The sequence below is a fragment of the Gossypium hirsutum genome, chromosome D02 (assembly GCF_007990345.1).
Source record: "Gossypium hirsutum isolate 1008001.06 chromosome D02, Gossypium_hirsutum_v2.1, whole genome shotgun sequence".
NCBI classification, from domain to species: Eukaryota; Viridiplantae; Streptophyta; class Magnoliopsida; order Malvales; family Malvaceae; genus Gossypium; species Gossypium hirsutum.
The window spans coordinates 58,427,403-58,440,596 of NC_053438.1; the positions used below are offsets into that span (position 1 = coordinate 58,427,403).

The following is a 13,194-nucleotide window of genomic DNA, read 5'->3' on the forward strand; positions in this document are numbered from 1 at the left end:
TTTTACTAATATACTCACTAGAATTAAAATAATCTAATAGTTTCATCATAAAATTTAAATATAAATCTTTAGATACTACTTAGCTCACGCACAATTTTATTTATTTTATGATTCATATTTTGCAACATGATTTATATATTATACAATGGTACAACATGAATTATGTTTATTGGCCTCAATAATTTTATGACAAACATATATCTTGTTTTAAACATAGGTGTCGTTTTACTTAATTTTTTTATGATAAAATTTGTTTTTATTAAACAACAAACGGGTTCTCCTTTGTCGTAAGAGTTTGTCTCTTCTACCTCACTGGAATGATCAAGGTCTCCGATCCCTGAAGGCTTCGAGAGGACCACAAAGAAAGCCTATAATAAATCCCTTGATGGTCCTGAACTAGAGGATGTGGTGGAAGATGGCTTCCCAAATGTTTCATGGCAAGATAAACTTGTAGGGAATGTGGAGGAAAGGGGGTTAGAGGACGAAATAGTTGTGGAGTCAAAACTTGATATTGGGGAGGATGACTACACCATTAGTACTGAAGACAACTATCCTAAGATTACTTTTTCCAAGCGGATTCATGAATGGATTGATAGGAGCATGGCTAAGACAGTTGTAGTGTGTCTTTTTGGAAAAAAAAAATTGGCTGCAAAGCATTGGTAGGTCGTCTACAGTCTTTATAGGATTTAACTGGGAGATTCTAGGTGGTTAACCTTGATAACAATTTTTTCCTGGTTAAACTTGGTAATCAAAAAGACTATGATAATGCTCTGATGGGACGGCCATGGATGATTTATGGACATTTTCTTGTGGTACAACCATGGAGTCGAGATTTCATAACAAGTGAGAGTTATCCTTTGAAGATGGTGGTCTGGGTAAGGTTTCTTCGACTCCCATATCGACACTATACTAAAGTTTTGTTGAGAGTCATCTCCAAAGTGTTGGGAAAGATTATAAAAGTTGATTATAACACAATAAAAACGAAGAGGTGTCACTTTGCTCACCTGGAGGTGGTGGTTAATCTGAAAAAACCTTTAATATCTTGTGTTGGTATTGATGGTCAAGTTCAATATATAGAGTACGAGGGCTTGCCTGTCATCTGTTACGAGTGTGAATGCTATGGGCACACTAAAGGGAGCTGTCTGAAACAATAAGGGAATGGGAAATAGGTCGACTCGACAGATCTAACGATAATGTTGACTATTGATACTGTGACGCTACAACTACAGGTGCTGCGAAGGATTCGATTTCTCTATACAAACCTTGGATGCTGGTTCCGACCCATAGAAGAAAAACCAAATATTTTGGGAAATTCTACTATAAAAGGAAAACAAGATCAACCGTTAGTTGAGGGAGTGAACAAATCACGCTTTCAAATCTTAAAATGTAACACCCTTAACCCGATCCGTTATGTCAGATCATGATCTTGGGTATTACCAAACGAATACATACAAAAACTTAATCTACTTAAACAGGTTACAATTAATTACACCTTCTTAGTTACAAATTTCAAACTAAATTACCTAAGTATATCCAATAATAAAATACAACTACCACACATGGTAATTAAATTACAACGATATCTAAATTGAAATCCTAATCTATTGTAGATACTCCAAAGTATGAATTTTTATGTAACAATTCAGACTTCGAACTCGCCGCCAGACTCGTTTTGTATGCATAATAATCCGGTACGCCACTTCTTGGCGTAGTCTTCGGTGTAATACCCTCCACCCGACCTAATTGACCAAATTCGAGAATTGGGTGTTACGCCTAAGGACAAACGTACTTATACTCTTTCTATACTTTCCTATGTAATTCTTCAACTAATAAAATTTCTAAGTCTTTTACTTTGAATTAACTCGTTTATTTCTTATTACAACTCTTTGTACAATGTATTCATGTTTACATAATAAAATTCATTTGGAAGTTGAGAGTCCTTCCAAAAATTCGTGTTTTTACATGGCGGATTGGGCATGAATTGCTCCCCACAAATGTTAAGATCTCGACCACAAAACATAATGCTGTTTGGGAATGCCCGAGGTGTAGGAGTGGTGATGAAATGGTGATTCACGCCTTAAGAAATTACCCTAAAGCTCGGGGTGTCCTTGTTGCGGGTGGTTTCGATAATAGATTGTTGACTAAGGAGTATGAGTTTTGCATTTGCGTCGACTAGCTTGAAGACTCTATATGGCTATTGGACAGAAAAGCATTTGAGGATTTCACTACTACCTTATGGAATATTTGGAACGACAGAAATAATGCCATTTTTGGGGGTAAGGAGGAGGATGTTCTCGTGATATGGGAAAGAGCCCACAAGTTTAACGACGACTTCCAGATTCATAATTTCTCCATTCGGTTGATTTTACCTCGGGTCCCTAGAGATTGAAAATGGGAAAAACCCTCGGAAGGTGTTGCTAAAGTGAACGTTGATGCCTTTGTGAAAGAGAATAGAACGGGCTTGGGTATTATCCTTAGAGACTCAGACGACTTTGTTCTTTGTGGTAGACCGATCTTCATTGACAAGGCCGCTAACTCCGAGTGGGCGGAATTGGATGCTCTCCTTGAAGGCATTCGGCTTGCTTAGTCACTTAATTTCGACAAGGTTATCTTTGAAATGGATTGTGCTTGTATCGTTAACTACCTTTGTAAGTACAAAGATGGTATCACTATTTTTGGATACCGCATCAAGGAGGTTCATGAGATGCTTTGATTCCTTCTCTAAGGCCGAAGCTAAATGGGTGAATAGGGGCGATAATAAAGTGGCTGACTTTTTCTGTAAATGGTCTTTGTCTAATTGTTGTAACTTGACATTTGAGATGGATTATCCTAGTGATATCCACAACCTTGTAATTTTTGATGTAATTTAATTGAGGTAGTAGTCTTCGGGTCCATTCATTGTCAAAAAAAAAAAAAGAGCACGAGTTTGGAAAAACTTTTGAACCGACAATAATACCTTTATTTTCTATCATATTATTAAATTCACATATTTAAAAATAATTATAATATTTAATTTAGAATTATTAGTTAAAAAAGTTTAAATAAAACCAAAGTTGTGATAATTATACATTTAAAAATAATTAGAATTTAAATTACTATTATTAGTTAAACATTGTGATAATTTAAAAATAAAACTATTACTAGAATAGAAATCTAATGATAAACTATAAGAAAATTTTGAAATAATATATAATTATAAATATATTTTACAACTATTAGTTTTAAAATTTTGATGTAAAGAAAAGTTGTTCTAAATTTTTATTGTAAACTAAAATTATTAATTAATATTAGAGTTAGTTATGTTGCTTAGCTATTAATTTGAATATTGTGACTTTCTATTAATTACATAAAGTAAAATTATATTATATGTTGAATATGTTAAAAATATTTTAATTATTAATTATAATATGTGAAATAATAAATTGATATATTTAATTTTAATCAAAAATTTAAATAAAAAATAATATTTTAAAAAGTAGTTGAATAATAAACTCGTAAATGCATGTGAAGTTAAATATAAATATAAAAAAGCTGACTGAAGTGATACCTCCTGTCTTTTATGATTTGGCTGTGGAAGAGAAGGAAATAAAACAACGGTTTTTTGGCAATGTTCTGTAGTTTGATTTTAGAAAAGAAAAACAAAGAGAATATTTTAAAAGTAGTATGTCAAAAATATTTATAAAGTGATTTTTTAATTGAGTTAGTAACATTGCTCTATAGATAATTATAATGTTTGTATTTTTTTGTTATATATTTTTAAAGATTATTATTTGATATATTGTTAATAGAAAATTATATTAACCTTACTTTTGTAGGAGGGGCGAGGGTAAAAATTTTGTTAGGGGTTCGAGGTCAAATTAAAAACTGTAGGGACCAAAGCTAAAAGCATTTTGTTTTGATAGAAGTTTTTCTAGAAAAAATGGGGATAATGATAAGTACAAAAGATCTATCTTCTCTAGCTATGCTTTACTTATAGTGAGACTTAAATAAAAAAAACTCTTAGGATTCCACACGTTATTATAGAAGGTGAGATTCAAACATGAGACTTCAACATTACATTGCCTCAACCTGTTTTAACCAAAGCTTTATTGGCAAGTACATTGTTTGATAATGGTAAATCACTATTTTTGAAAATTTACTCATTTCATTATTTTAAACTTATTAGTATAGATTTTTTTGAATATTTTATTTTTAATTAAAATATAATTTTAAAAATTAAAAATTAAATTAATTTTTTCAACATTAAGAGATAAGTAAGTATATGCTTAGTTATCTTGTTCAACTTTTTCTTTTCTTAATAAGATGAAAATTTTCAATAATTTATCAAACACACAAAATTTACTATTATATTAACAAATTTCTCATCTTCACTCATTTGCAATTTTCATACCAAACATAGCTTTAATATAAAGTCCTTTGTTGACCTTTTTTTTATATAATTAAGGGAGAAAATTCAAAACTATACATGGACTTTACTCCATTATGTAATGTTATATATAAATTTTGATTTTGTGCAATTTCATATATTAAATGTTGATTTGAATGAATTCTCACAAACCACTAACATCAGTATCAATATAACATCATTTTATGTTAGCATATTAATACACAAACAATTATATTTATCTAATATAAAAATAAATGATCTATATGTTTCTTTAAATGTGTACATTTTAATTAATTTTATGTAATCATTTGAACCACGATAAAATTTTCAAATATATAATTACGTAAAATCAAAGTTCATATAGCAAATTGTATATTGAACTGAAATTTACATATAATTTTTATATTTATCTGTACGAATAATGTATTATATCAAAAATGTTATTTCCCAAAATAAATTTTTTTTTCTGGTGCGAGATTAGTGCAATGTTATATGCCCTCAAAATCTATGCCTTTGCTGTCAAGAAAAAGGTAATATTAAAATACAATCTAGGGATCTCAAAAATATAAGTTTTTACACATCACTCCACTAATAATTGAATGGACACTATTTTTGCTTTTTATTTATTTCATTTTTTAGCAAGGATAGGAAATTTTACCAAAAATGTTAGGACATGCCCTGCGCACATCATACTCCAATTGGTTGGAGGGCGGTGAAACCGAGATTAGTGTTTAGATGTTGTTTACTTATGTATCCACTTATTTAAATACCAGGACCACATTAGCTTCATATATAAAAAGGAGAGAAAACCACGACTACATGAGTGTTTAAATTAAACTGATAATCACTGGATCCGCCAAGCTTCAAATGGCAACCCAGTTGCCTGATTTCATGCTGATATTCGTCATCAGTTGCCTAGGTTTCATCTCCCTTTGTAAACCAATCCTCGGTTTCATCAAGTGGGTGTGGGTCATGTTCCTCAGGCCACCAAAGAATCTCAAGCACCACTACGGTTCATGGGCCATAGTCACCGGCTGCACCGATGGGATCGGGACAGCCCTGGCGTTCCAACTGGCATCCAAGGGTCTTAACTTGGTCTTGGTGGGGCGAAACCCTTTGAAACTTGCAGCAACCGCCGATGCCATACGTGAAAAATTCGGCGCACAAGTTGAGACCAGAAACGTCGTCATTGACTTGGCGAAAACCAGCGGAGAAGAGATATCAAAGACGGTGGAGGATGCTATTGAAGGGCTAGACATTGGCGTACTGGTGAACAACGCCGGCTTGGCCTACGAGGGAGCGAGGTTCTTACACGAGGTGGATTCGGAGGTGGCGGAGAGCATTATAAAGGTGAATATAGTGGCGGCGACTTGGATTACTAAAGCAGTGGTTCCGATTATGGCGAAGAAGAAGAAGGGGGCCATTTTTAACGTTGGGTCTGGTTCTTATGGCGGCTTCTGTTCTTACCCTTTATACACCATTTATGCTGCTACGAAAGCGTAAGTTTCTCCTCCCTTGTAAAGGTCTACATGTTTCGTGCTGCTTAGGATTGTGGCTCAGTTACAAAATATTTTTCAACCCTACGTTTGTTTTTGAATCGGATAGCCAGCAAAACCTATTTTATTATTAAAATATTAAAAATATATTCTGCTATTTTATAATTAAATTTTAATTTAATTATATCTTTTTTATTCTTTAAATTGATTTCGAGCCATCCAAATACAAAACTTTTGTTCAAGCTTGGTTCAAATTGAGTTAGGTTTATCAAGCCAAACGAGTTACCCGTCTTTAGATAAATCTACTCTCTTATATTATATATTAAGGATTAATTAGTATAACACTTCATTAGTAAAAATTATTTCTGTAATTCAAACTTACTTATTCTTAAACAAGGGAACAACTAATTAACAACCTACAATTTAATTTTTTTAATCTTTTATTTATTAGTAAAAAGCCAAAGAATAAAAATGTATTAAATTATATAATTCAATTAATTAAAATATCTAAATTAACGGTAGCTAGAGTTTAATTAAAATTTTAACTTTTATTGAATTATATAAGAAAAAAATTATTCATTCAAAAAATTTCGCAAAATAAGTGTATTTAAAATTTTAATTAATATTAATCTCAAATTTAATCTATTTCTACCTTAATAAATATATATTTTTAAAGTTAAGACTTTCAGTCAATCGGCTAACATTTTTCGATTGAAATGGTATCAAAGAAGTTACCCATGTGGTGGAATATTCACTTAACTCGGCCTTTAAAAAATATTCGATTTTTTATTTTGATATTTATTTATTTTTCTCAATTTGATATTTAAAACATGTATTTATTATAATTTTTTAATATATATTTTTTAACAAATGTTAAAAAAATTATAACCAATCACAAAGTACTGCGTGGTGTCTTTATATAAAAAAAACAATATTTTGTTTTATTAAATGCATATATACATTAAAAATATAAAAAAATAAAAATATATAACATCTAGAAAAAAACATATAAATTATAAAAAATTCAAAAATATGATAATTAAAAATAAATTAGTTGAAATTAATAATATTATTACAAGAAATGTAAAAAAATTGTAAAAATTATAAAAATTGTTAAAGAAATTTTAGAAAAAGTTTAAAAATATTTTTTTATAAAATTATAAAATATATAATTCTAAAATGTATTTAAATTTGAAGGGTTTTTTTTGCAATTACTTGAAACTTAAATGCGTATTTTAATTTTTATAACATTTTTCAATTTCAATTTATATATTATTTTAAATTTTTAAAATTTATAATTATATATTTTAAAATTTTATTAATATTATATAAGACTTTTTTTATATTTTTAATTAGTATAATATATATAAATGACATGTGACATGTTCTAATAACAATATTATCATCAATGATCAATTAATGTCGATCAAATTCAAAAATATTTTTTAATATTTAAATATTTAATATTATAATTTTTTATTTTTAAAATTTTAAAATTTTATTTTAAATAAATCTAATTGCCACATAATATTTTTTTTAATTCGCCGAAACATGCGTTATAGCGCTTTTTAGTCTTTAAAATATATAAGTAAATATCAGTAACAATTTACAAATGAAAAAAGTTAAATATGAAATATGATTATAAAAAGAAAAAAAAAACCAAAGTGTGTGAGGGTACGATGGAATTAAAGGAAGCAATAGATTTGAGCTTTTTTTTATTAGTCAAATAAATCTGCTTTCATCCTCGAGTCAATTGTATTTACAATTAAAATATAAATATAAAAAAACCAATAAAATGAAGGTAAACTACGTAGATATTTATTCAATAAGTTAATAAAATTTTATAAATTAAAAAATAATTATAAAAGAAGAAGAAGAAATATAAATGATATAAAAAATTCAATATGGATATTATTATATTTGTAAAATATTATAAATAATTTTAATAAAATAAAATTAAAAATATATATTATAATTAAATAAAATAATTTTTGAAGTTTAAGTTTTTATTTATAGTTGGATCAAGTTATTAAATCAAATAAAACTAAAAGAAATTTTGAAAAACCACCTATTTAAGTGGAATTTGAAAAAGGGAATTTGAGTTATTGAAATTCTATTTTAAAATTATTGACAAATTTTGAAATTCTTTAATATATTTACCCAACAAATAAATTAATTTTTTTAATTTTAAAAACTTTAATACAAATTAAATCTTTCTTCCAAGTTCCTCACCCAAACACACCAAAAATTTTTACCCATATGATGATACTTATGAAGTACTTCTTTTTGTTTAATATATATATATACTATTTATTAAATGTTTACTGAGTTGGTGATTTGAATTGGTGTAACCCTCAACTAAATCATCAAATCGATTAGGAAAATTAAAAAAAAACACCCTTTTGTAATTAAAATAAGTTTTATTGTTTGAGGGTAATTTAGTCTTTTTTCTTTAAAAAATATTAAAAATATGCATATAATGAGATTTGAATCTGCACCAATTGCATTAGTAAAACCTTTAATCTATCACTCAACTAAAACAATATTTTGATATTATATATTTCAATTTTTATTATGTACACTTTTTTACCTCGACACCGACCCAAGATTAATGACAATACAATGATAAACAATAATAATCTAATTTTTTTCATTTTAACATCATAAATATTTCATGTGTTATTATTAATTAGTTCCAAACTATAAGTTTAATTATTTATTGTATGTTATTTTTAAACACATATTTTTGTTCTAAATTGTAGTTCCACACACACATTTGATAGGATTTCTAATTTATTTTAAGTGTTTTATAGAGTTGGTGTCAAGGATTAATCTGACACCAATTTAGTTATGAAATTACTAAAATACTTTCTCATATATAAATTAAGTTATATTTTTATGAGTGTATTTTTGTCCTATTTTATATAACAAATCAATAAAAACTAATTATAATAAGATTTGAACCCAAAATACCTTGCATGATAATCAATTAACTTTACACGATTGTAACCAAAGCATCAATTGATTTTTTATGTGAATTTGAATTAACTTTACACATTGGGGTGTGCTATAAATCTAGTTTAAGTTAAAAGGCATAATGACTTATTTGATCCTTTAACTTTACAAAAAATTCATTTTAGCCCTCTTTTTATTTTTTATTTTGCCTCTTTTAGCCTTTACACTTGCGTTGTTTGTCAAATCATCTCAAAATGGATGAAAAAGTTAACGTTTGTTAACTTTACTGATCTGACATACACATAGATGCAACGTCAACAATTAATTGATTTTTTAAAAATTTAAAAAATTCAAAAAATGTATAAATTTTTTTAAAAATTAAAAAATATTAAAAAGGTATAAAAATTATAAAAATATATATTTTATTATTTTAATTTAAAAAAATTAATTAATTGCTAACAAGCATACACGTAGGCTGCCACATCAGCAAAGTTAACAAATGTTAATTTTTTTCATCCATTTTGGGATGATTTGATCAACCATGTAAGTTTAAAGGCTAAAAGAAACAAAATAATAAAATAATAAATAGAATTGGAAGTCCAAAAAATCGTTGTGCCAAATTAAAATCATTTGATGAAGTGATTCAATATGAAATTATTTTAGCATGCTCCAACATATGTAAGCATATATAGAAAATGTTTAGGATTAAATGACATCATATAATTCACTTTTGAAGATATAAACATCATCCATATCATATATAGTTATCTAATTATAATTTTAAAAAATTGTAATATATTGTACTTACCAATTATTTATGAATTGTAGATTTTCATGCAAGGTTTTCCATAGGGAACATGACAAACTTACAAAAAGGGTATCTTGTAGTAATAACATGCAAGAAGAATAGAATTTTTTTTATCTACTACCAAGCCAAATTAGGTCACCTATTATATATCCTGTGAATTTGTAAAAGGGATAAGAAAAAAAACAATGAAAATTGTTGGATTTATCATGTAAGGAGAGAGGAATTAAAGAGGAAATTTGCAATTTGTTCACAGATACCTTACAATGTTTTCAAGAAGCATCAACTTGGAATACAAGAAAACTGGAATTGATATTCAGTGTCAGGTAACCCTATCTATCTATTCATCTTCAAAAAGAATTGCAAAATTTAACGAGGTTCTCAAGTTGTACAGTTTATATTTGTTCCCTAATTCTAGTTCAATTTTCTTGTAAGATGGTTTATGTTCATATTGGGTTTTTGAGCAATTTCAGATTCCATTGTTCGTGGCCACCAAAATGACGAAATTTAAGAGATCTTCATTGTTCATCCCATCAGCCGAGATGTTTAGCAAAGCAAGCTTACGATAGATTGGTCATGATGAGCATTTGTGTGTACCTTATTGGCCTCATTCTTTGCAGTGTTTCGTATTGAATGCATTGCCAGATAGCTTGAAGGATCCATATATTTCCCATTACTTTCTAGGGATGCGTAAGAGAATGCTGTTGAAAGATTCTAAAAAATTCATAACAAAGGTGAACAACAATCCCACAAATGCCATGTAGGTGAATTATGTATAGTAGTCAAAAACTAAGAATCAGGTTCTGTTTTTACGCTAAAATAATGGCAGCAGCATCTAGTCAACTACTAGATGAATTCAAATTCAGGCTGTTGTTTGTTTATTATCTTGCAGTGAATCTCTGTTTTGGACATTTCCTTCTCTTTGTTTTCATTTCAATACTACTTTCTCCCTAATATAGTTATTTGTCGACTCTGACACTCATTTAATAATATTGGCGACTGTTAGAGTAACTAATATGTCAGTTAATCTATTAGTTGTTAGCTAGATGACAGTTAATTTGTTCTCTGTAGATAGCATGCTTTGCTATGATGTATAAAAGCATTAGCAGCTATTGTACAGAAAGATAATTTTTCAATATATTCTTCTTGATTCATAAAGCCTCTATTATCTTTCTATTTCTTGCTATAGTTTAACATGGTATTAGATGCCCATTTCCTCCTAGAGTTATTTCTTTGAATACCTGTAGTTTTCATGGCTCTTCCTCCTAGTCCGTCTACTGTTCAATCTACTACACCAGTGATGGCTATCAATCTTAATGATGGAGTCTTTGACAATTGTTTCTTTTCCACCAATCAGTGTTCTTCTTGATGATAATAATTACTTGCTATGGTGTCAACAAGTTCTTTTGGCGATCAAGACGTATAAGCTTCAAAACTTTCTTGACTCTCGTATTGTTCCTCCTCCTCAACTGATTCCGGATGAAAATAGGGTGCCTCAAGAGAATCTTGAGTTTGCTCAATTTGAACAACAAGATAGCGCTCTTGCATCATGGCTCTTATCGTCGGTGAGTCAAACGGTTCTTCCGCATCTCATTGGTCTGGATACTAGTGCTCAGATTTGGAATGCTCTTGTTAATTTGTATGGTAGTAAGACTATCTTTCGATTGATGTTTTACAGAAGGGCTTTGCACTTTCAGCGCAAGAGTGATCTTTCTATGAAAGACTTCTTAATGAAATTCAAGGGTTACTGTGATAATCTTGCTAGTTGTGGAGAAGTTATTAGCAAGCATGAACATGTTACTGCAATTCTTAATGGGTTGCCGCCTGAGTATGAATCTGTTATTATGATTATCACTGTAAGGCAGATACCCTACAATGTTCAGGGTGTCACTACCATGCTTCTTGATGCTGAAGCATGATAACAAGTTACAATAGTTAAGACTCCTAGTTAAGCTAATATAGTCTCTCATCAACACGTTGACCTTACTGTTAACAGTGCGCCTACACCAGCCTATCGTCCTTTCTTAGTTGCTTAAGGTTGTGGGCGTGGTTGCTCATCTAGATCGCGTGTTCAATGTCAATTGTGTAGGAAAATAGGCTACCTTGTTGATCGATGTTACTATCGATTTGATGCCTTCTACAAGAGTGCAGGCTACAGATCCCCCTTCCCCACAAGCGAATGTTTGCATGTTTGGTACTGGATCTCCCATTGCACCATGGGTGCCATCACCTATGCCCTTGACATCTCATTCTGTTCCAAGTTCACAACCAGGTTGCTTTTTCCACCTGCCTCAGTTCTTACTAGGACTAATCCGTTTACTATTAGTTCTCCGCAGCATGTCAGTGCACCCACTTCAGCAGCCCTACACCCTTAGGCTTATCTTACAACCCTTGAAATAGTTGGTGACAATGCTTGTTATCCTGACTCTGGAGCAACACATTATCTCACCAATTCAGCTGCTTCATTAGGTGAAAGTACTTTCTACAATAGTCTAGGTAAATTGTATGTTGGTAATAGTACTGTACTTCCTGTTATGTCTACTGGTCAATTGTCTTTGCTTACTCGTTCACGACCGTTATACATGAGAACTCTGTTATTTGTACCTGGTATAACCAAAAACCTCTTATCTATGTCCAAGTTTACAAAAGATAATCAGGTGATATTTGAGTTTCTTCCTACACAGTGTCAGGTTCGTGATCTGAAAACCAAGGAGACACTTCTTCGAGGATCGGTGCATAATGGGTTGTACAAAATCCACTTAAATGGCTTTCCTAATACTATCTTACCTTCTGGTTCAGCTTAGTGTTTTATTACTAATACAATATTTCCTTTAAGTATATAACAGTCTAGTCAGGGCATCCCTGTAATGTCACATCTAAAAAAGGCTCTACATCATTGTAACATACCATTTGGTACAAATAAAGAATCTCTTAATTGTGTTGCTTGCCACTTAGGAAAAGAGCATAAGTTGCCATTTTACAAGTCTTTATTTGAGTATACTACACCCCTTCAACTGGTGGTTGCTGATTTTTGGGGACCAACTCTAGTCTCTTCCAATGGTTTTCGTTATTATGTTGTTTTCACAGATGCATATACAAGATAAAATTGGGTTTATTTCTTACAGAGAAAGTCAGAGATGTTCACTGTCTTCCTACAGTTTCATAAGCAAGCTGAAAAGGCTCTTGGCTGTAAACTTAAAGCTTTACAAATAGATAGGGGAGGAGAATTTCAAGCTTTGAAGTTGTACTTATCTCAACAAAGAATCATGTATTTTTTTACACGTCTATATGCTTTTGAGCAAAATGGATTAGTTGAACGCAAAGACAGACAGATAGTTGAAGCTAGTCTTTTCATGCTGGCTCATGCTTATATGCCCTTAACCTATTGGAATGATGCCTTCAGCAGTGCAATATACTTGATAAACATGTTGCCTTCTTTTCCCTTAGGCAACATCTCACCGTATGAAAAGCTTTTTCATGTTCAACCAAGTTATTTATTTTTTTGAGTTTTTGGCAGCTTGTGCTTTCCCAATTTTAGACTCTACAACACC

General features: G+C 30.1%; 1 protein-coding gene across 1 annotated transcript; it reads left to right on the top strand.

Moving 5' to 3' along the window:
• Positions 1 to 5,183: 5,183 nt before the first annotated feature.
• Positions 5,184 to 10,654, top strand: LOC107909730 (very-long-chain 3-oxoacyl-CoA reductase 1). The gene is made up of 3 exons (XM_016837360.2): positions 5,184 to 5,886; positions 9,900 to 9,969; positions 10,117 to 10,654. Exons 1-3 carry the CDS (start codon positions 5,255 to 5,257, stop codon positions 10,210 to 10,212), a joined length of 798 nt encoding a protein of 265 aa, XP_016692849.1. The 5' UTR covers positions 5,184 to 5,254; the 3' UTR covers positions 10,213 to 10,654.
• Positions 10,655 to 13,194: the final 2,540 nt, after the last annotated feature.